Here is a 24,867-nt window from a genome sequence, read left to right as displayed (position 1 = left end):
CAGAACTGGGAACCTGGGGTGACAGTCAAGTTGAAGACTTTAACCCCTGAAGAAGTGGAGACACTAAGTGTGACGAGTTTCAGCTGTGACTATTCTTGGGCAGCTTTCACAAAACATGAAGAGAATGTGTCCAGGCCCACAAAAGCCTCCTGAAGAAAAGGACAAAGCAATTGTCCTTCAAATTTTGGAGTATTTCCCAAAGAAATGCCATTTACACAAAAGGCCTGAACAGCTAATCCGGTTTCACTAGGAAAAATGTATTCAGTAGTTTCTGTTGCAGGACTTGCGCTGTTTGGGGCAAGGGGTGGGGGGTGGGGGTGTTTGTTTGTTTAAATTGTCTTACATATTAATAAGACCAGAAAAAAACGTTGCTGTTCTCTAAGGATCTACTTACTGCTAGATATTCTGCTGCTAATTATTATACATTATTTTCTTTGGCTCTCTTTCTAACAATGTGGGATATGTGCTCTTAGCACTCACATTTTAGAGATAAGTAACTAAGCTACGAATATAGGTAACTGGTCCTGATTCACCCAACTATCCAGAACCCAAATACCAAGAACCCAAGTCAAGACGCCATACGTTAAACAGTCTTCATTTAGAAAAATTAATTTCTATCGAGAAACTTTTGATGTCTTTGGAGACAAATGTCACTCCAGAACATAATGCGGTTAAAATTAGGCAAAATATCTTGAAACCTGCCTGCTAAATTCAGTTCTCCCAAAATAACTATCTGGCATGTTAACTAGTTTTCAAAACAACCAGGTAAATTGTTTCCTTTTTATTTGTTTGATTAATACCTGTTGAGCATTTGCTATGTACTGCAGAATGTTTTAGGCATGTCTTATCTTTAACACTGAGGCAGAATGATGTCATCTACTAAGTTCACACACAAGAGCTATGAAATCAACTTCCAAAAAAGGTCACAAAAGTTTCAAAGTGTTTTAAGCAAGTTGATGATTTTGTATTGGTTTTCACTCATAACTGTCCTGAGGTACATGCAACCTGTAGGCCACAAGCTGGACATGCCTGCTAGGTATGGCGATATAACCATTAACAAAAAAAATAAAGTTCCATATGTTCATGGAGCTTACATTGTACTGGAGAACAATAAATCATATAGAATTTCAAATAGTGATGTTATATGACAAATATGTATATATGTGTATGTATACCTACATGTATATATATTTGTGAATATGGTATAAGATGTATTAATAATTTTGAGCTAGTAAAATGGTTCAGCAGGTAACATTGCTTGCCTCCAAGTCTGATAACTTGACTCTGATCCCAGGAACCCACAAGTTGGACGGAGCAAACTGACCCCAACAAGTTGTTCTTTGACTTCCCCCTTTGTGACACAGAACATATAGAGGATAGATAGATAGATAGATAGATAGACTAATAAAAAGATATATCAAAAATTCTTTATACATTGTGAAAATAAGAACGATCAATATTTAATGACAAAGCTGATGTAGGATTTGTGGGGAAAATGAGTCAAAGACAACTCCAAGGCTTTTGGCCTAAGCAACAGAATATAGGGGTTTCTATTCTTAGAAAGAAACATTATACAAGAAGTATTGTAAGGTAAGAGACTAGAAATTCAATTTCTGACAATTAGTTAAACATTTAAATAGATGAGTCTGGAATTGAAGAGAAGCTAGGGATCCACATTTGGAATCAACTAAGTTTAAAATGTATTTAAATCGGTGAAACAGATGAGATCTCCAGAAAAGTGAGTATAGACTAAGAAAAGATAGCAACAGAATGATCCTGAAGCACTTCATAGTTTAGCTTAAGAAAAAAGTGTCAAAAGAGACTGAAAAAAGAGGGCCAGTGAGCTAGGAAGCAACATGCCCTGGAAGCCAATAGTCTTAGTCTGGTCCATTCAGGCTCTTAAAGAAACAATAGGAATTCACGATGTGTGTGTGTGTGTGTGTGTGTGTGTGTGTGTGTGTGTGTGCAAAGTGTGCTTATGCAGTAGCATGTGTGTCGGAGCTGGAAGGAATGAAGGAACCTTTGTTGTTGTTCAGTTTTGTTTGATTTAGGTTTGAGTTTGGGTTTGAGGCAGGATCTCTCTATGTAGCTTTGGCTGGCCTGAAACTCACTTTCTAGACCAGGCTATCCTGGAAGTTTTAGAAGCTTTAGTGAACTATATTTGCTTGCTAATGGAAAATGGGCATTATAGAGATAAAAATGTATGATTTATGATGCCCAGTAGAGAAGAGAGTGTTGCTGGAAGATAAGTTTGTATGGCAGCTTTCTGCTGTTGGCACCTTGAAGCAGGGACAATATGATAAACAGTATCCCCCAGACCTGTCACCAGGACTCAGCACACAATCAGTAAACAGGAAGCTACTAACATCATTGTGGCATAACCAGTATTGAGACTCAAAGGAATAGGAAACACAAGCATCTACATGGGGCTAATCTTGGAATTTTATGGCCACAAAGAAAAATTAGAAGTCATTTTATGAATAAGGGAACATAGTCCCAGAGCAAGGAAATAATTTGGCCATTCGGGTTGTCTGTTCGCCAGATCCAAAATTAGACTTATTCTTTCTGTTCTACAACTACTGCATGGTATTCATAAAAGGGTGAATACTTGAGATCACAAGAATGACAATGCAGAGTATGGAGGGAGCCATAAATGAATATGGGAATATCATTAGCTAACAAAGCCTATTCTTTCCCCACCTCCTTAACTCCAACAAGAAATAAGCTGAAACGCTCATGAACAAAGTTGGTATATTGAGAGAATATACCTCTTCCCTTTGAAGCTATCTGTTCTCAGGTTGAACAGAAGTCCTTAACAAACCACAGCCCCTCCATATCTTTCCTGGTTATGTAAGAATGTGTAAATTTCTGCTCCTAATAATGGACTGAAATCATCCGCCTTCTGCTTGTGGCTGGTTTCACTGATATTCTCCAATGCTTTAGTCCAGGCCTCGATATTCCCACAAAAATGTCCTCGTCCACCTGAATTTGTAGAATACACAACTGAACCAAAATCTCAATCAGGATCAGAATAGAGCTAAGAAGCATGGCAGAACTGAGACGTTCTCCTGAACCCTCAAATGTTTTTCTAAAGCGAGACAGTGGCTTCTTTCTTTGACTAAAGGGGACAAATGTATTCCAGAAATTCTGCTATGAAATGAGAAGCTATGTTTGGCAGGATGGAAATTTGATGTATAGAGAGACCCATGAGAGTATTCCGATTATCTTCGGCTACTGGGAGGAAAAATGACACTGATGACCCTGAGTAGTGGGTAATGCTCTTGTGCATTCGTAGTGTAGGGGCTTTTATTGTATGATGGGATACTGTTTAAATAGTTCATTGATTTTCATAATTCTGGTTTATTTGAATTGAGATCAAAATTACACACCCCATGTGTTAGTACTTGAAGCCTCACTGCCCATAGGCACCTTTACTGTTGGGGGGGGTGGTAGGAGTGAGAAGCTGACCACAGAGAAATGGCTAACAAGGAGGTGACCGTCAACACAAGAATACTTGTGTTGACAAGTGCCCTGACATTGTACCCTGACAAGCTAATGGGCCCCTAATTGTAATGACCCTGCCACAATGGAGATCCAAGGGAAAGGCCTTGCACTTCACATAACAGGCAAATCCTCTTGATCCTCAGAACTGAAATAGTCACCATGATGCTTTTGCTTATTTTTGTGGCAAGAATTCTTCTGCTACATTAAATGGAAAAATCCCCAGGCTGAGGCCAGAGCATCAGTTGTGTCTGCTGTCAGGTTAGGCCAAGTTAACAGTTCCTCAGTCCCTTTGCCCTTTATAGGAAGTCCTTGCACTTGGAAGGACCTTTGTATTTCCATGTGTTATTGATCTTTCGGTCCTCTGCATTCTCTGTTTCTAGACTCTTGTTAGTGCATTTCTTCTCCCACACACAAAAAGTCACTTACTGACAAGTGAGAAAAGCTTTCATGTTTCTCAATGCCTTCTAGACTATTTCTTTAAATGCTGAGTTTTGTCAAGGGCAACTAATGAAGGATCTCCCTTCCTCCAAGATCAAATTATAATGGGGCAAGGTACATAAGCCATGTCACTATGCAGAAAGTTTTACATGACAGTCACTCCTTCAAACACTTGAAATGGGGCTGGACAGATGGCTTATCCATTAACAGCTAAGGCTCATAAACAAACATATGAAAGATTCTACCGTCTTCTAGAGCCATGGGATAGAAAAAACTAAGGCGTTATAGGTGCAGCCCTTGCCCCCAGGTGGGTAAATGACTACAATTTAATAAAAAAAAATAGGAGCTGAGGATGTAATTCAGTTGATAGAGTGCTTGTATAAGGCATGGAAGGCCAGGGGTTCTGGCTACAGCCCCACCAAACCATCATCTCAGTTATGTAAAGGGTTCAAATCCAGCCTTGGGTACACAGGACTCTCCAAAACAAGAATAAAACCACCACACAGGTAAACAAGAATATAATAATATGGATTGTTCCTTTGGGTATAAAGCATAGACGCAACATCTGTATTCAAATACCTTTCTTCGTACCAAGGTTTACTATAGAGCAATAATGAAACAAACAGATGGTCTAGAGAAGTCAACTAAAGACTGGGAGCACATGAGGCTGCTATGTTTAGGTGCTCACAGGACACCTATGTAAACTGAGATAGTCTTCCTATTCTAGTCTGCTCTCTGCTGCTGAGCTAAAATGCTGAATAAACGAGAAAAGGCTTTATTTTACCATGAAGGTTGCAGTCTGCCATTGAAAAAGTTCAGGACAAGAACTCAAAGCAGATACCCAGAGACAGGAGCTAAAGCAGATACCATGAGGCTTACTGGCCTATTCCCCATGCCTAATTCAGCCTGCTTTCTTATAGTTACCTAAGATCACCTAAATAGGGATGGTACCATCCACAATGAGCCGAACTCTCTCACATCAATTATAAATCAAGAAAATGTACCACAGTCCAATCTGATGGAAGAATTTTCTCAGCTGAAGTTCCTCTTCCCAGATAACCCAAGCGTGTGTCACATGACAAAAACTAGCCAGCACACTTCCCTATCCCAACACTATTATAGATGACTCTATCTTCTGTCTAACCCCACTGATGCTCATATCCAACTCTCCTTTCCCTTTCCATTGGCAACATCCAGTTACCACTCATTTGGTAAGCAGTTGTGAGAATCTACTCTTGGCCAGAGTCTCAGAATGCAGAGATGACTGAGAGGCAGAAAGATGTGAACTTCAAGTCGAATGAGGGAGGCAAGTCCCAAAGACATGTGATCATAATATGTTTGATGAAAGCAAGAGCTCACCATCTTCCCTTACAAGAACTGACATTAGAACCTCCTTATAGTTCCTATTGTTCCCAGTCTACCCGTCCACAACTCATTGTCATCATAACATTGATCAGGTCACCCTATCCCACCCCCCCCCAAAAACCCTTTACATGACTCTTAATTTCCTAGTAACTTCATTTTTACCTCCAGAGGCTGGTATACCTCCCACTACCCTGCTCAGGCCCAAGCTTAATTCTCCATCCTTCTTTCACACTCCCTTCCTAAAGAAGCTTTACTCAAAATGTATTCTTTCCCTCCCCAGTCTCTGTACACATTCCAGAATTGAGACACACTACCACAACATGCGCTCTCTCTCTCTTTCTCTTTCTCTCTCTCTCTCTCTCTCTCTCTCTCTCTCTCTCTCTCTCTCTCTCTCTCTCTCTCTCTCAGCTCAGCAGAAATTGACCTCTGCCTTTATTGAGCTTGTACAGTTCTTCTTTTACATATGCACTGGCCACTGTATCCTGGGACTATAATGATTTTTGTGCATGTTTCACCTGCTCTACTAGAGACTGTGGGTTTGGCTCAGCACCGTTTCCTCGGGACCTAGTGCATGACTCTATTAGCTGAATGAAAGTCAAATGAGAACAAAAGTGCATTGTGGACTTGGAAGTGCATCATAAAAAGCAAATACTATTGCTGGTGACAAAGATGGGCTCCACTGTTTCCCAAAGAATGATTAGTAGATTGGTCCCTTTTGACCTGAGGTAGTAAAAAGGTATGACTCCTTTGTCCTTCCTTTTAAAAATATAAATAATAAATCACACATTTATTAATCTGAATATTTTCTTATAAGCAAAAGTAGGGAAGCTTCTAGCTTCTATTCAGTGCAGTTTAGATCTGGCTTAAATGCTCTTCAGGGGAAAGATCACACTATCTTTTATGAGAAAAGATTAGGCCAAATATATTTTTAATAATGTATAAATAAAACTTCCCCCAACTAAAGTATATTCCCCTCAAGGATAATGAATTCTAGGGCCTGACGAGATGGCTCAGCACTTAAGAGAACTGACTGATCTTCTAGAGGATCCAACTTCAATTTCTAGCACCCATAGGTTTAAAACTGATTGTTTTACTCCAGTTCCAGGGAATCTGATACTATTTCCTGGCCTCCACAGGCACTAGGCATTCCATTTGTACATAGACATACATGCTGGGGAAACACCCATATGTGCAATATTTAAATTTAAAAAGGATTACTTTCCTTTGCATACTACACCAAGCACACATGTGACCATGAACACATACCTATATGTAAATGCTCACATCTACAGTCTATCACAGTGCAGAACTGAAGAGTTAAGTGTTCAACGCTTGTGTATGCCTTCACTGTAAGAACATTGCAAAATCAGTCTAGGAGTGACTCATTTGATGTCAAATCTCCAGTCCCCAAAATCACTTCTAATGACCAGAAAGGCAATACTCATTGCCTAATGGCACAATTCTCTTGGCATAAGCCTTGTGCCTGGTTAAATGAGCTCTCTTTACTGCCTGGAGAAAGGAGGGAGTTGTTCCCATGTTGTGGCCTGAGGGGATCAGTTGAAGCATATTGGCTTGTAGTCTCTGCACCAAAGGATGCAAGCTCCAAGGGGAAGAAAACACAACATGAGAGATTTTGATTAAACTTGTTTCTTTGACATTCAGTCTGGACAGATGCATTCCCCGGTGATGGGAGTGGGGGGGGGGACTCAAGCAAGCCCTGGGAAATCAAAGGCTCTCTTTCTTTCTTGTCCACTTTGAGCAATCTTTCCAAACTTGCGGGAATTATCCACTGATGTTTACATCTGCCTGTAGCTCTTCCTTTGGTAATGACCCCGCAGAAAAGAGGTGGGTCTCTTCTGTTTTGATCCAGAGCCATATAAATGATTGAGCACATGAGAGACACCACACTACAAACACTACCAAATGTAACTGCTCTGACTAGGACGAGCATAATGCACCTGTGTAAGTGTGTTGGGGGCTGGGGGCCTTTGTTTGTGATGGAGCGACATACAAATGTGCACTGTGAAATAAAAATTCCTGTCCAACCCCAGAAAGGAAATGAGGCAGGATGACGTTCTGGCTACTCAGAGACTAGACAATCCTGTGGGAAATGTTACTTTATTCCCTAAAACATTTCCTCCCTCATGAGAAAAGGACCCAGCAGCATCCTCCAACCTAAATCCAGCTCCCCTCACCCAGTGTACTTCTGTAGCACTGGGAAGCAATGGCAGGAGCAGAGTATCGAAGATTGTGCTTGTGATGTTGAAAATAAACATTAAAATACATCTTGGGCAAAAAGCATATGACTTCATTTTAAAGGTATTAAGTGGATTGGTTAGCAAGCCAAATTGATCTACAAGCTTTCACTAGTCCACCAGAACTTTGGACTCTTGCATCTATGTGCATAGATGGCTTCTCGATTGCATCTGAATTTGTTTTTCTCTCACAAAGGGGCACAATCACTGAACTCTTTCCTACGGAATGTTGTCCTAAAATAAGGAGAGGGCTTGGGAATAACTCAGAGGTAGAGCAAATGAAATACAACAACGGCCTACATGACTTGGGGGAAAAGTAGTTTCCCACAAAGAGAAAAGTCAGTTGACAGTCTGTACCTACCGAGCATCTCAGGGCTGATTTCCTGCAGGAGTGAAGAACAGTGGCATTGACCAAGATTTGAGACAAGCCCTAGAACCCAGGAAAGGGAAATCAGTGAAGCAGTTGCCCATGCTGAATGGGGACAAAGAAGAAACTTTTGCATAATCCAAGCTGCTGGACTGGCACACTCTCTACTGAGGAAAGCTTGCAACAGCTGCCCTCTGTCTGAGAGTTGGAAACTACTCCTATGGGGAGCAGCAGACTGATTCCATTTGATGATAAAAGCTGGGCATTGTTTTCTTCCTCTAGAAGGACCACCTGGTAGACAAAGGCTGGAACTGTACCTATACCTGCATCTACCCCATCCCTATATCTACCCCTTCCCCCAACCCTAATCCTACCCCTATCCCTACTCCTAATATAGCCTTTCTATGCTGCTTTTCTGACCCAATGCCTGCTGTTTACAGGTGCAGAGCCCCAGAGCAGGTTGTGAGTAAACAGGCTGGGCAAAGGAAAGATTTTTGCCATTAACCCCAGGCACAAATAGCAGCTCTGTTTAGCCTTGACAATGAGTTCTTTGCTGCATAGTAACAGCAAAGCAAGCATTTTTCAGTGAAGCCCATTTTTAAAAAGGGGGAGATCCAATTAAGCAACATAACATTTAGAGTGTCCGTGATGTTGAATGACCAACTTGATCCATTCTCTACACACACCCCAGTGTTTTAACTGATAATCTATGTGTGCCCATAGACACAGCATGTACACAGGAAATTGAACTTGAAGCATGGCCTAGCCAAAAGTGGTCTAGATTTTAAAGTTTCAGCAACTACCTAGGTTCCTTACAACCTGGTGGCTCCACCCTCAACTACGCCTCCCACTTCACAGAACTGTTAGAGAGCAAGGGAGAGCCAGACTCACCACTGAGCATTTGCTGCATCCTGTTCACTTTGGGTAAAAAGAATATAATTGTTTTTAACATTTTAAAAGCAAATGAAAGTGCTTAAATATTTGGCAATTTGCAACTTGAAAAGAAAACAGTAATGGGTTTCCAAGTGTGTGTCTTTACTTTTAATGAACTGTTTATTTTTCATGGTTCCATTGGCAATAAAAGACCATCCCCACATCCAAAGCCTTCCGGGAGGCTCTTTTCATTTGGAGGACAGCACGATTGCCAATAATTTTGATTTTTTTTAAAGTAAACGCACTAGACTACATTTCCAGATATGGGTTATTGCCTATTATCCCAGGTAATTATTATTTGTGTGTGTGTGCCTTCCTCATACAGGCAAATTACAAGCATTTATGCACTATACTCCAAAAAAGATAAAAAGAATTTAAGTGATATGAAGATCAGGGACCTCCACAATGTTTTAATGAACATGTTTCCATTATCTTCTGTGCTTGTTCATTTTGTTGGAAGAATGATTCATTCATTTCAAATTTGGCAACTTAAACAGCAGCAAATTCTAATTTTCCCATCACAATGCAAAGTCAGTTTATTGGCCTGCTTGGGCTCTGAGGGGACTTTTGTAGCTCCTTTCTGTTTGACAACAGCACCCTCTGCTGGCCTTTATAATTCATCACCAGTAATGGGATCGACCCAAATTGCAAACAGAGGCCTCCCTGCAACATTGCACCCAGCAGGACATGATTCATAAATCAGTTTTCCACCCTGGTGATTCATTACCAGATATATTTTTTTCTGTAAAACAGCACAGCTCAAGGAAGTCATCAGGAATTCAGAAGCTTCAAAAACTACCTCCTTTTGATTAATCATCTCTTTGACCTTTTTCTTCTTATTAAACAAGGTTAATAATATTCATTATCACTAAAAGTTAAACTGTACTAGCTGCCAAGTGATTTTTGCTTTGTAAAGGCCAGTTATCACTGCCAAAAGGCTTCAGGATTGATATTTGTTATATTCCTCAGGTATGACCCCGAGGGACATCTGACCAACGCTACGTTTCCTACTGGAGAGGTCAGCAGCTTCCACAGCGACCTGGAAAAGCTGACAAAAGTGGAACTAGACACATCTAACCGCGAAAATGTCCTCATGTCAACCAATGTGACAGCAACTAGTACTATTTACATTTTAAAACAAGGTAAATGATCTTCACAACTCCACCTGCTTTAATGTCTCTCATCAAACCTGGGCTCTTTATTAAGTGACTGAATTCCACCTCTGATTGAGAAGATGGGTTCTTCCTTCTATTTTCCAGATGAAACACAGACAAATTCGGACTTTTCACAAGTTCACGTATCCACTTTAAGCCACAATCTCTGTGGGAGTAATGAGGTTACATCCTGCCAAGTCTGATCTCCCATCAAGTCATTTCCCAACACCCAGCCATTTGTAAAGTTCTTTTAGGGTTTCCTAGGTTGGAGGACAATAATAGAGTCTGTGTCCTATCTGAGCTTAGCATTCTATATCAGATCTGACACAGATGAGTAAAAAGGGCAAATTAGGAAGGATACAAGTGGTATGAGAGAATTAAAAACCCATTCTACACAGAGAGGAGAGCAGAAAGAATTGAAAGGAAAACTATTGTTTGGAAGGAATGTGTTAGAGGCTATAGGGGAAGTGGACAAAGAACTAGTTTTCGCTGGTTAGTCATTAGAACTCTCTCTCTCCCTGTTGCTAGGCTGTAGGGCAGTTGACTCCAAAAGGAATAACAGCAACTTTTATCTTATGGACTACAGTGGCTATGATGCCATCCCCAGGTGGCAAGATGCTGAGTTGAATTTCATATTCTTCTCATTCTAGCTCCCAGCATACCAAACTAAGATCGCAAACACAGCAAGTCAGAGGAGTCTGTGAGGGAATGCTTTTAAAATAAAACAGATAACAAAAGAGGAGACCAGCCTACAGTGCGAGACAGCAGTCTTGTATCCTGGTCACAAGATATAAACCAGCCGTGGAAATAGCAAGACCCAAATAGGTATAGGATGAGGTGGTCTAGCCCAGAGTGCAGTTAGGCTCCCAGTGGTCCATCTGCTCAGTAATTCCCAAATGTGCCTTGTGAAGTTAAACGTCTCTTCTTCTTCTTCTTCTTCTTCTTCTTCTTCTTCTTCTTCTTCTTCTTCTTCTTCTTCTTCTTCTTCTTCTTCTTCTTCTTCTTCTTCTTCTTCTTCTTCTTCTTCTTCTTCTTCTTCTTCTCATCCTTTCTCTCTGTCTCTCTCTGTCTCTCTCTCTCCTCTCTCTATTTTGCTCATCTGTCTACAGAAAATACTCAAAGTACATATCGGGTGAGTCCAGATGGTTCTCTACGTGTCACCTTTGCCAGTGGGATGGAGATCAACCTCAGTTCAGAGCCCCACATCCTTGCAGGGGCTGTCAACCCTACTCTGGGAAAATGCAACATTTCTTTGCCTGGGGAGCATAATGCAAACCTCATTGAATGGAGACAGAGAAAGGAGCAAAACAAAGGCAACGTTTCAGCTTTTGAGAGAAGACTGAGGGTAAGGCCTTCCCTTTTGAACCAAGGACAAAAGTTTGTTGGGTCCCTCAGAAAGTGAAGAGCCTCCCAAACTGAAGTCTCACTTCTCCAAAACTTTTCTGGGTGACTGGCTAGCTTCTATGATATACTAATTCAAGAGGGAGTGCTAATGGCTGATAATGGCTCAGTATCTTTAAATGTACATTCTAATAGCAGTTTTCTTTGTCATTAGCCAGCTAAAGTGCTCTAATAGTAGCAATTTCAGGCACCAAAAAAGTCTGGCTAGAGAAATATGGTAAGTCAAGAAGCCCTTCAGTACCCATCTCAGCCTACCCTGGAGATGCTTATTAGATTCCCCAAGTTAAGCTAGGTTTCCACTTTTGGGTAGAGGGAGAGAAGGATATGAGACTTAAGGCACCATTTACACATAGGCAAGATGGGAGGGCAAAGTCGGTGAATGATCCCATTGCCATAAACACATCACTAAAGCCATAGGAGCAAAGGACTGGAAGTGAGAGTAGGCTGGCGGGACCAGACTGTCGTGTCTGAGGGAACTGAAAGCTTTTGGGGTTTTCAAGTCTTTTTTTTTTTGGTTTTTACGAGACAGGGTTTCTCTGTTTTGGAGGCTGTCGGTCCAGCCTGGCCTCGAACTCACAGAGATCCGCCTGCCTCTGCCTCCCAAGTGCTGGGATTGAGTTTTCAAGTCTTTACCAAATACAGTTCCCTACAGTTAAGCCGAGATATCTGTCAAAAGCACTGCCCTGAAATGTTTGGAGCCTGCAAACACCATAGTACCCTCTTTACCTGTCCTTCCTTGAACATTAACCGATGTTACGATGACGTGGCCATATTTTCAAATACAGTAGCCCTTGGTGTCAGCATCAGAGCAACTGCCAATCTGTAGGAAGTATTCATTACTGAGGCTGGGCTGTGGAGCACCTGTATCACACCCAGGACCCAGAGAATGCTTGCATTCTTTTCACTCAATGTAAAAGAACTATAGTAAATTGAATGCTGTGGAAACAGCTGCCAACCAAACATCAAGCCACAGAGAGTAGCAGGCAAACCAACCAGTCAGATGGCTTGATGCAGAAAAGATCATCTACAAGTGTGCTTGCTTTCAAATGAGCTCTACTGATGATGTGTAAGAAACAGTCATTAGTAAATTTCATGGGCTTTGTTTCTGTTTTTTAAATAATAGCTACTGAAGTTCTTTGGATGAACAAGTCAATCTGTATGTTTCAGTTCTATTGATCAGTCTGTAATAGAACCTTTACCAGATAGGCCACTGAACTGAGAAGTGACTCCCACCTAAATACTCAAAGCTCTAGATGTGTATAAAAGTAAGCATTTATGTCTGAGTTCTTCAAGAAATGGGGCTACTGCATAGAAATCTGAATGGGAAAATCAGATGACCTGGCCTTGATACCTGGTTTTATACCTTGTTTTATAATGCTGTTTTGTTGCAGTAGCATTGGTGATGGTGGCAGTGGTTTTGGTTTGGTCTTTGTTTTTGCTTTTGCTTTTGTTTTTGAGATAGGGTCCCTTTCTGTATCCCAGGCAGAGCTCAAACTCAAGATTCCCCTGCCTCAACCTGAGTACTAAGATGAAAGTCCTAGGCTACGCACCAGCTTATGTTTATATTGTGAAATAAAAATGTAGTGCTATGAAAAGGTAAGAATTCCCTACAAATGGCTTATCATCTTAATGACTGATCATAGGAAAACGGAACTTTTAGTTCCTCTGCCAGCTTATGGGCTCAATAAAACGCTGTGAACCAAATAAGAGAGTGTAATTTCAGGAGTTTTAGTCTTTAGGATAACCCATTCTCTACTATATGACCTTGGGATTTTCTAGGATAACCTACTCTTTGTTCTCCCCACCACATTCAAGTAATAGAAAATATCAACTGTAATGTATACTTTATATGCCCAAATTTTCTTACTAAAATCCATAAAATACTTAGGGTTTAGTAAATGCTAATTATGTTGACCCACATTGCATCCTGTGATAGAGTTAAATAAATTTAAAATTGGATTTTGAGTGCAACAAATTCCAAGCCTTTTTCTCTATGTAACTTCTAATGTACTCCCTGAGGTCTTGGAAATGAAGGATTGGGCCCCTTATTGTCTAGGTAGTGTGACTGTGCAGGTCCCTAGAAATCTAATAACAGTCTTTTTCATAGATTTAGTGCCTCAGAGTTAACAGAATGCTTTCACAGCCAGAATTTCATTTCATCACCACAGCCATCAATTGTAGTTATTCCCAATTTACAGATAAAGACACCAAGGCCCAGAGAGGTCAAGTGATTTGCCCAAAGTCAAACAGCTATTAAGGCTCAGAGTCAGAGCTAAAATGCAGGTCTTCTCTTCATACGGCACTATATACACTGCATAATGCTGTTCTGCCTTGTTCCTTAAAATAATTAATCTATAAATCATTGCCCCATTCAGTACAGCCACCTTGGCAGAGCCTGACTCCTCATTTCAATGCTGACAAAAAGAGACAAATAATCACCTCTAATGTACTGGCAAGTGTGGGTGGTTCAGGACAACTGGCTGGCCTCCAGGCAAAGAGAGCATGAAGGAGACAAAAGAAGGAGAAAGGCTGTTTAACTGGTTAATCCTTATCTGCCCTCCCCATTCACAGGATTTGGTACATTGCTGCCTTGGTTTGTGAATGCATTCCCAAAAGACAGGTGTAGATGCAAGGTGGACAAAGCCAATATTCATTGGCCACTGATCATCTTAGTTCAGCCATCATAACCCTTCACTTCTGATAGCTTTGAAAGGGGGCAGTTGGTGACAATGGTCTTTTTCTGACTAAATATGCAGTAACCCATTTGTAATTATACCTATAAAGAACAGGGTCCTTGATGCTCTCCAGTATCAGAGTGTCATGACTGAATCATTTGTTTCTCCTGCTGAAGCTGCTACTGCAGAACATGAGCTGGTGGGATTACAAGAGAGGTTGAGACTGACCTTCACATAGTCACAGGACATAGAAACCCTTGCCATGCTGTCAGCAATAGGACACCTCTGAAAAGCCACTCTCATAATTTGTAAAACACTAATTGCCCAGGCACAAAGTGACAGCTTTATTTAAAGGTCCATTTGGTAAAATGATGAACATCACATGTCCCAAACACTACCTATCATAGCGCCAGATTTCCTAGCTGGAAGGAATTTCATGAGAAACACCCTTTTTAGATGAAAACAAGAATGTTTTTCCTCCAGTGATCAGTGGGGATTTTCCCCCATGCACACAAAATCAAGGTGAGAGAAGCAAATTGTTGGGAAACATGATATCTGTCGTGTACAGCCAGGGTAGGCCAGGGGACTGTTAACTCTACCATCCTTCACAGGCACCATTACATGAAATAAACCACATTAATATCCTGAAATTTCATTCATTTTTAAAACATCTATTTCCCCTAACTTGAGTTTTGTCAGAATAATCTTCCTCATAAAGCACTTTTGCATCCAACCCGTGTACCTTCTCATCTGCTGTATCAATCTGTCCCCATAAATCCATTTCTCTGGACAATAGATGAATTAGAGTACAGATAACAATAGAGCCAATTGCCAAAGAATTGGACATTCACCAAAAAGCAAACTGCTTTAGGAGCTACAACCAGATTGCACCTTGCTGTGTCTGTGGATAATCATGTCATATGAGACATGATCCCGGAGTTCTTTATATGATTTCATAGAGTGAGCAGCAAAATTCTAGAACTACAGCCTCCTTTATTTTCTTTAGGAAAATAAATAATGGAAACAGCATCTAAAACCAAACTCATAAAATCCAATAGAATAACTACATATTGACAAACAAAAAGAAGCAAAGATTAGCACCCTCACAGGTGATTTTCCCTCTACTTAAAGATAACTGAAAAGGGCAGACATGTGTACGTGTGTGTATTTGCTTGTGCATGTGGAGATGAGAGGTCCACCACTGGTATTATTCTCAGAAGTCATCTACCTTGGTTTTTGAGACAGAGTCTCTCAATGGGACCCAGAGCTCACCAATTTGGCTAGGCTTGCTAGATAGCCAGCAAAATGGAAATTCTTGTCTCCATTTCCCCAGCCCTAATATTGTGAATGCACACAACTTTCACATGGGTGCTAGGGATCGAACTCATGTCCTCCTGCTTTTGCAGCAGGCATTTTATATATCCTAGCCTCCAAAATATGGTTTTGAAATACAACATGTGAATATTCATATGTGACCTAAAATCTTAAATGGGAGAAAACTCTGAGTTCCAAGCTGGCAAATAGAGAATTGGAGACTAAGCCAAACGCGTAGTAGAATTCACTTTTGTCCTCAGAAATGGCCTGACAGAGCCATCAGCTGTGGGGTCAGAATTCTCATTTCTCACTATTTTAACTTCCTTCTCACCAGGTTTGATGGAGACATGCATTTTAAGTTATATAAGGAGATATATTAACCCACTTTTAAAATGCACCTGCAGTCTTCTGTGTTCCTGTCTCCCATCCCCAAGGAGTAACCTGAAGACAGGAAATTTCAGGCACCAAGACTGATGGATGATATTGTATTTCGGAATGAGGGCTTTCTTAGAGTCTTCAAATCACAAAAACTACTGATTCTTGGTCTTGAAATCGCTATACTAAAATAATTAGGATGAAAGTATTATTTCACATATGACCTCACCTGTGCATAAATATTAGTGAATTGCTATAATTTTTAAATATATGTTAGGAACTGAACAAATGAACTAATCAACAAGGAAGTCTTTAAATAAGAACAAGTTAATAAAGAGTAAAAGGTGTATAGGTTAAACCGTATGGTTAAGTTCAGGTGAGAAGAACAAAAGAGATTGTGAGAAAGAACTGGCATGCCATGACTTTGCAGTTTCCCACCTCTAAATGAAGCATATGCACTGTGCAACCTCTTTTAGTAGTAGTAATATTACCATTAACCATAATGACAACAACATTTGAAGGGACCTCTCTAGGTATATTACCATATATTAACTTACTCAGCATTTATAATGTCTCATCAGGTGGAGTTTTAGTTATTTCCATTTTACAGATAAGAAACAAAAGTTGCCTAGTTACTAAATGATGGATTTGAGATTTGAAGACAGGAAAGCTGGCTCCATACATCTTAGCATCTCCTAGGTTCCCCTCTAGCACTAAGATTTTCTGGAATTTCAAGACAAAGAGAGTATCTTGGGAACAAAAATAAAAAGAGAAAGGAAATTATAAATGGCTATCCCAGGCTAGTACTAACACTGAAGACATGCTGTTTCATTTATAAGCAACGCTAAAATGAAAGCAGACCTGAGTAACCTTTTGATTGTTAAACTGGAGATACCAGTAAAAACATTAAAATCTGTTGAATTAATGTACTGATTGATTTTTAAAAGTCCAATACTAATTACCTTAAAACTAGTGAGAGTAGAGTACTGTGTGCTACTTTAAAATCAGCTGTGGATTTTCTGCCCATTCCTGTGACTTCATAAAAATGCAATGCGGAACACCTTCCAAGCGTTGATGCTGTTTGGCCTGTCTCTTATTCACCTTCTGTCTTCAGCAAAATTTAACAGGTAATTAGGTTGCATTATGACCTGAAATGCTAGTCTCCTTGACAGCCTTCTCCTCCCTATAGAGGAAGAAAAATCAACTGCCGTGGCTGTAGCTCTGGTGTGTGTGCCTGTATGCATGTGATGAGTTAAAAAATTGAAGATTTCTTTTTGTGTAGAGCACCGCTATAAAATATCTCCAGTTATCCATTGATCAGTCTAATAATAGCATTATCCTATCTGAATCAGTTACATATGAAGGGTGGAGGGAAGGTTTTCTCTTAACTAATTAAAACTCAAACTCTTAAGAAAAGGCAGGAAGTAGAAACAAAGGACAGTTGCCTGTAGAGCCCTCCTCCCGCCATTCCACACACCCATACCCTTATTAGGCACTTTCAGTTCTGCTGGCAATACCACATGGAATATTCCCTTATGTGGAATGGTGAGAGGAGGGGGCTCTACAGGCCCCCTGACTGTGGATGTGGGGGGCTTGGGAAGTCTATGGGGCCTCTGGCAGTGGAACTAGTATTTATCCCTAGTGTATGAATGGGCTTTTTGAAACTCGTTCGCTATGGAGGGATACTCTCTCAGCCTAGATACACAGGCAAGTTCCTCATTCCTGCCCCAAATGGTGTGACAGACTTTGATGATCCCCCATGGGAGGCCTCACCCTCCCTGAGGAATGGACTGGGGGTGGGATAGGGGGATGGTGAGGGAATGGAAGGACCGGAGAGAGAAGGAACTGGTATTAGTATGTAAAATAAGATTGTTTTAATTTAAATAAAAATTAATTTAAAAAGAAATATGGGTTAATTTAGCAAGCCTGAACTATCAACTAAACATTTGTAATTAACATTAAGCCTCTGTGTGGTTACTTGGGACTGGCGGCCATGCACTGCTCACCAGAGTTTGTTTTCCCTTCTTTCTCTCTGGCTCAACTGTAAACAAAAAGCAAGTCCCTCTCCTTAGTATAGTTTGGAAAAGAAAAAATAAGCATGCCCATCTTTCTTAGCACAAAATACTGTTCAACAGTGGACAAATTCAAAGGTCTCACTCAGTGTACAACTGTCCAAAGGTGTCCTTTATAACTTGGGGCTATTCTCACCATCTCTTTTCCAAGAGAGTTGTCAGTATTGATTGTTTGGAAATACAATAGAAGTAAGAATTGTTGGCCCACGCTCAGATCAAGAGCTATCGTCGTAGAGAAGAGCAAGCATGTGTATGAATATGGATTGTTCCAGCCTTACCCATGACCTGAACAGTCAGTGGCATTTGGCCTAGTTCTGATGCCCACCTTAGAGGCTGGCAGCTCATCAGTACTCCAGACAGAGGTTAAGAAGGCTCAACTGAAAGCAATTGCCTTGCAGCTTTCTTATGTGTGGTTTCCACAGAGAATGAGTAGGGGAAACCTATAGCATCTTTGACTCCTTCATCCCTTTCAGCTCTTGCTGAATTTTATTTTAACTTCCAATCCCAACTTTAAAAGTAGTACTTCAGGAACATTGCTGTAGCAGCATTGGAATAGTGGGGTGCATTGTTGTGAAACAGAAAAGCACTACTGCAGAAGTCCCGACAGACAGGGAAAAGGCATTAGACATAGTCCTCCCCTGATTGACTCCATAGTGGATTTTCAACATTAATCATTGCTTGTGGCATCATAATGACTTTACTAAGAAATGTGTTCTTGAGTAAGCTTCATCTCTCAAACAAAGAAAACCACAAATTTAGTTGAACTGAAAATCGCTTGTTACTTTGTCTTCTTAAACTTATAACATAAATTGTAATTGTTATGACTATCTCTGGGAGTACACGGGTATTTTGCAGCTGCTGTAAATAAACAGTATTACAGTTGAAGATATGAGACTATAAAACCACAGGAAAGGTAGTTGAAAAAAGAACACCTGGTTTCCTGTAGGCTTCCAAGCCCTGAGCATCACAAGACAGGAACTGTGTGCTTTTAGGTGAACACAGCAGGCTAGTGTATATTTTTGCAATACAACACTGCACACATTTATTGCAGACAGTTTAAAAACATCTTAAGTTCCAAATCTGCCTCTATAGTAGTTGAATTATACCTACCCTCTGAAACGAAGAGCCCTTTTACAAAATAATTTGAGTATTGTTATGAAATAATTTGGTCTTCTGGTAGAATTCATGGCATGTAACATTTGGGTCTTTTTGTAAGAAGTTCAAAATTAAAGGCAAATATTATTAGCCTTGACTGAGCAATGATGAAACTGAGACCAAAGCATGTTTTTAAAGATCAACTGCCACAATCTCGTTGAAAAATTGACAAATATTAAAAGATGATCCGTGGAAGACATGCAAGTGGTCAATAAATTTTTTTTAAAAAAGAGTTCAATCTCATGCTCATTACCAATTGAATAAATGCAAATTTCACAATAAAGTACCATTTTCAAACTGTCATATTCAGAAAATTTCTACCAATGTTACTAAGGATAGGATGAGATTGGCTCTATTAATCAAGTGGGATATGAATTTTATACAATCTTTTGCACAATCCAGTGATCTCTCAAATAACATCTGGAGTATTTTTAGTACATTCTTGTCATGCAATACAAAAATTTTGTTTATAAAGACCTATGCTGTTATTACAAATATGTCCAACAAATCATAGGGTACAAGAGGAAATTAAAATGAGAACACCAATTTCCAGCTATGTGAGAATGAAAACACTAACATTTATCATGTAGTAAAATATTATATAACTATTAAAGTCATATTTCTTTTTTCACTATTTTTATTTAAATTAGAAACAAGCTTGTTTTACATGTCAACCCCAATTCCCTCTCCCTCCCATTCCCCTGCCCCCCATCGACCCCCTTTCTGTTCCCCAGGGAGGGTGAGGCCTTCCATGGGGCATCTTCAAAGTCTGTCACATCATTTGGAGCAGGGCCTAGACCTTCCCCTGTGTGTCTAGGCTAAGAGAGTATCTCTCTGTGTGGAATGGGCTCCTAAGTCCATTCATATACTAGGGATAAATACTGATCCATGACCAGAGGCCCCATAGATTGCCCAGGCCTCCTAACTGACACCCATGTTCAGGAGGTCTGGATCAGTCCTATGCTGGTTTCTCAGATATCAGTGTGGGGTCCATGAGTTCCACCTTGTTCAGTTCAGCTGTTTCTGTGGGTTTCTCTAGCCTGACCTACAAGCCATATTTCAAGAATACATATTAACGTGGGCATGTCGGCAATAAAACATTAGCTGAAAAAGGAGGACACAAGGCTAACTGCCATCATAGTTATTATACATATTTAAATGTATGAAAAATATGCCCTTCAGAGAAAGATAAGTAGGAGGAAATGCAGTAAAGTATTAATGGAAATTCTTCTTGGATGGTGGAATCTCAGACCGTGATTTCACCTATACATTCTATATTTTCTAATGTAGGGAAACTTTGAAAAGCAAATTATTTCCTTCATAGTCAGGGAATATGGATGAAGCTGATAATTTTTGAGAAACAAAGTATATCAGGTTACTGAGATAGGGAAGACAAGATTCTGATATGAGTGGGCACTTTGTAGTCATCCAGGCCACTAAGATAAATGTCTGTCTGAAATTGAAACTTAGATTGTTGTGAACCCATAGAAGTTTCATGTTTGGGTCTCAAAGGGGTGTGATAGCCAACTAAGATTATACCCCAGCGTCCATGTATGTGTTTATGAAATTTTGTAGGGGCATAGTTCATAAATTTCAGGTAAAGGGATTCCTGGACAAAGCTAAATTAGCTAACATAGGGCTGGAGAGATAATACAATGATTAAGAAAAAAACTTATTCCTCTTGCAGAGGACCTGAGATCGATTCTCAGCACTCAAATGCTGGCTCCTAACCATTTAGAACTCTCAGACACTCGAATAATTCATATTCATACATATAAAGTAAATAAATTTTAAAAATGTTTTTAAAGTTAGCAAAGTTTAGTTGAATGAATGGATCAGTTTAGTCTGACTGTAATTAATAGAATCAAGCTCTATTAGAATTTTCATTGTTTCATTTTTATATTTTTCTCATATCTCATTAACCAGTAATTTAACATTCTATATGGGATCATGCTGACAATTCTTGCCCATATAATTTTTTACAACAAACTGGAACTACCTTGGCATTTGTCACATGGGTCTATGCACAGGCTTAAATAAAATGAGAAAAGTTATAGTATTATGTGTTTTTAAAACAGTTATTACTGATGTTTTAGTTTCCTAACAGCCTGTAAATGTGAGCTCACATTTTAGCAAAACTCTGTTATATAAAGTAATACTATCACTCCCATTTCACTGATAGTAAAATTAAGAGCCAGGTAGGAAAAAATGACTAGTATGTAGACCAGTAACTAACTGAGTCTCCTGACTCCCATTCATTCTGACTTAATACTTCTCAAGTTCTTTCCTTTTTTCTTGCCTTCAATTCTCCCATACACACTTGAACCTTCTCCACACAAATCATAGCATTTCCTCAGAAAGTTGGGTGAAGAGTACATATGACTCTACTATTTTCAACTTCATGTATTAAATCAGTTCAAAATAAAGTTATATTTATAAGACAAAAGGCCCACTAAAACTCAAAGCTAACCACACCAAACTAACTAAAATGATGTTCGTTTTAAAAGCTCTTCCATGAGTTCTACCCACCCATCTTTGAGTGTTCCCCTTGTCTTCAGGGACTGAACTCTCTTAATGATTAAAACCAAGAACTCCTTTCTCCTGGAATGAACACACAACAGTTTCAGTGCTGGATTTTCTGAATGATTGCGCCATATTAGCAAGTCAGAGCAGAAGTTATGGTGGTTCTGCAAAACACTGGTGTTCCTGCATGAAAATTGAAAGTGTGCTTCACTTGTCCAGATGATTTGAAAGCAACCAAATAGTTTTGCTTAGCTTTAATTGTTTTAGTAAGTCATTTCATCATCTTGATCTCTCAGGTTAACCTAGCTGGATTTCATCAAAGCCAGGTACTACTGCGTGTTGTCATTGATAAATTCCTAGTCAGAGTCCCTTGAATGGAGTTCACGCTAGTCAACTGTAAGGTTTCAAGATGCCTGCAGAGAATACTAGCAGAAGCCTGTGACCAGAACTAAGCCAAACTGTAGTTTTTTTTTAACTTGAATCCAAATTTATGGTTTTGGGGGTCTTTTTGTTGTTGTTGTTTTACCAATAAGTGGTACTACACTTGCTATCAATGCCACATTTTTACCTGCAAGCCTCACTTGGAAATGTGGTTATATATAGTTCCCTCACTAGATACTCTTGAGTTCCATTATAATGTGAAGTTCACTGAGTCCAGATAAACATGAAAATCCGAAGTAACAGATCTTTTATAAATCTAATAGAGCTCATTGTGTCCTTTTTTGCTGAATTGTAAATCCATATTTTCTAGCTACTTGATTAGTTACTGAATGCAAAACAAGCCAGGAAGCCCCATTCTAACTCACATCTAACTCGCAGAAAGTAAGATCATGTCATTATTAAAAACTGTGGTGGCTCAATTGAGTCTTTAGTTGGAGAAAGACATATGATGAAGTTCAAGATTATATCAGGCACTTTCCCAGGAAATAAAACTTATCCTTGTCCCTCCAGAACTGTACACTCTGGCGAGGAAATAAAGATAAATGTTAGATGAAGACTATGAAACCATGAGAAATCAGAGAAGGGGGAATTTTCTATCACTGGAGAACTCAGAAAAGCTTCACAATTGTGAATGCACTAGATTAAGAATCAAGGCAGTACATAAACTGTATTTCATCTTTCTTTTTCTAGGCCCATAACAGAAACCTACTCTCCATTGATTTTGATCACATGACCCGCACGGGAAAGATCTATGATGACCATCGAAAATTTACCCTTCGAATTCTTTATGACCAAACTGGGAGACCTATTCTGTGGTCTCCTGTAAGCAGATATAACGAAGTGAACATCACATATTCGCCTTCAGGATTAGTCACATTTATTCAAAGAGGAACCTGGAATGAAAAGATGGAATATGACCAGAGTGGAAAAATAATCTCAAGAACTTGGGCTGATGGGAAAATTTGGAGCTATACCTACTTAGAAAAAGTAAGTATGTGGAAGGGGAAATGAAGAATACTGAAAATGACCCTAAGTACCCAACTTTATGAGAACCTACAGGATTCTGTGTTCTCATTGATAAATAACAAAAATCCACTGTAAACCTGTAAGAGTGAGCTATTTATCAACTAAAAACATCCTCATGTCCACCTTCTGCCACGTACTTTTTCAAACTGAAGTCAGGATAATGGCTTAGCTTTCTACTCATTTGAGCATATTTGTTCATCCCCTTGAAAAGGCATCTGTATTATTATGAAAGCTCATAATGACAGAAAATAGCTAGTAAATTCCAACACCCTGTGTTAATGTATCTCAGCTCCGGTAAAAGGCCTCTTACCCAAAAAATAAGGAATAAGGAATTCCTTTCCTTTTTTTTTGGTAGCCAGTGAGGTTTTCATTGTACACATTAGAGGACTAATTCTCAAAAGTAATTAGCCAGAGGGAACAGTGGCAGAGAGTACTAATTGGTAGTAGTCTTTTGTGTGTACTAATCCTCCAACAGCATCCATAATGGGAGCTCGTGCCCTCTCTCTGGAATAAGAGGATTATAATCCAACCACAGGAACCATTGGTGAATCATTAGCCCCTACACAGTCGAATGGTTTTTGCTCAGATTACTACCAGATGACAATAAGAACAATTAACCTTGATCTGCCATTGCCATGTCTGGTCACCTAAGATATGCAGTCTTTTCTTCCAGATTCAGTCATTTCAACTGAACTTGTCATTCCTGAATTCATTCCTAGGAAGAGTAAGGGATGCTTTCCCCAGGAAAATTTTCAGTGGTAACCAGCTGCAAGGTTACCCACAGGATCTCTTAGAGGGGTCATGAGAACTTATGGCACACATGGCGAAAAGGGAGCAATTTGTGAGCTTCTGAGACAACCCTAGAAGTTTGATTTTGAAAAAAAAATGGTGTGCCCGTGGTTCGATGCCATTGTCCAGCTAGTTTCCTAGAGTCAGGTACTGAAGAATTCCCATGTCAGGAATACCTAAGAGACAAAGCAAAGTTCACTTGGGAGCAAAAGTAAGAGGCAGTAGTCCTCTGCTACATCCTCCCAGGGTCCTGCCCTTCTGGGAAAGCTGTCACAATGTGTAGTCTGTATCCTACACAGGGGAAATATGCATCTCATGAAGAAAATCTTTCTACTTTTGAATTTCAGCAAAGAATGCCTTGGAAAATCCTGAGGCTAAGGTCTACAGAGTTTCTAAAGCATCCAAACATTAATTAAATCCAAATACTTGATAGCATCTATGCATAGTCAAAATGTTTCATACGGCATTTACTGATAACTTTGCTATACCAGTACATTTTAAAAGCTATATGTGTATATTAAAAATGATGTCATTGACTTAACAGTTTTCCTTCCACAGCTCCTCCATGTGACTTGAGAAGTAGCCAACAGTCCTTAGGGGCGTATAGGGGGTGATAGCCTCTGGAGCACCAGAGTGTGACCATGCGAGCTAATAGCGTGAAAACTGTAACATCTAGGCCTCCTAAGACTCTTGCTGCTACGTTGTCTATATAGTCACAAAATCATCTATTGAAAATGTAAAATTCAGCCCTGCATATGGTTTTCTCTGATACTAATGAGGAGATATGATCTCTCTTTTTCAGAGTAACTGTTTATTTCATCCAATTTACTTCTAGAATCGCACAAAACAAACTTCATATCAGTTCTCTTTCTGTAAAATAAAATACTTAGTGGTCAGCATTTTCTTCAAACAAAACAGCAACAACAAGGTAGAGGCAAAGGGAATCACAAATTCAATGCACCTGTGACCCTTTCTCAAAAACAAACAAAAAGGGAACAAAACACCTACCAGATGTAAGCGGTGTGTTCCTCATCTAATAACACGTTCAGAGAAACTTCAATGGCTTCCCGTTGTTCACTG

At 39.7% G+C, this 24,867-nt stretch overlaps 1 protein-coding gene across 4 annotated transcripts in view; it reads left to right on the top strand.

Annotated features, from left to right (window-relative positions):
* The window catches only part of Tenm1 (teneurin transmembrane protein 1), a 789,988-nt gene that overhangs the window by 750,746 nt on the left and 14,375 nt on the right, over positions 1-24,867 (top strand). For all 4 annotated transcript variants that reach the window (XM_040744566.1, XM_040744568.1, XM_040744567.1 and 1 more), the window contains 3 exons: positions 9,832-10,004; positions 11,126-11,361; positions 22,663-22,959. In XM_040744566.1, the coding sequence (XP_040600500.1) occupies positions 9,832-10,004; positions 11,126-11,361; positions 22,663-22,959 (706 nt within the window). The remainder of the gene's footprint in view (positions 1-9,831; positions 10,005-11,125; positions 11,362-22,662; positions 22,960-24,867) is intronic.

This window comes from Mesocricetus auratus, unplaced genomic scaffold (assembly GCF_017639785.1).
Source record: "Mesocricetus auratus isolate SY011 unplaced genomic scaffold, BCM_Maur_2.0 Super-Scaffold_100003, whole genome shotgun sequence".
Classification (NCBI taxonomy): domain Eukaryota; kingdom Metazoa; phylum Chordata; class Mammalia; order Rodentia; family Cricetidae; genus Mesocricetus; species Mesocricetus auratus.
The sequence above is the reverse complement of the archived record's forward strand: the minus strand, read 5'-3'. Positions and strand labels throughout refer to the sequence as shown.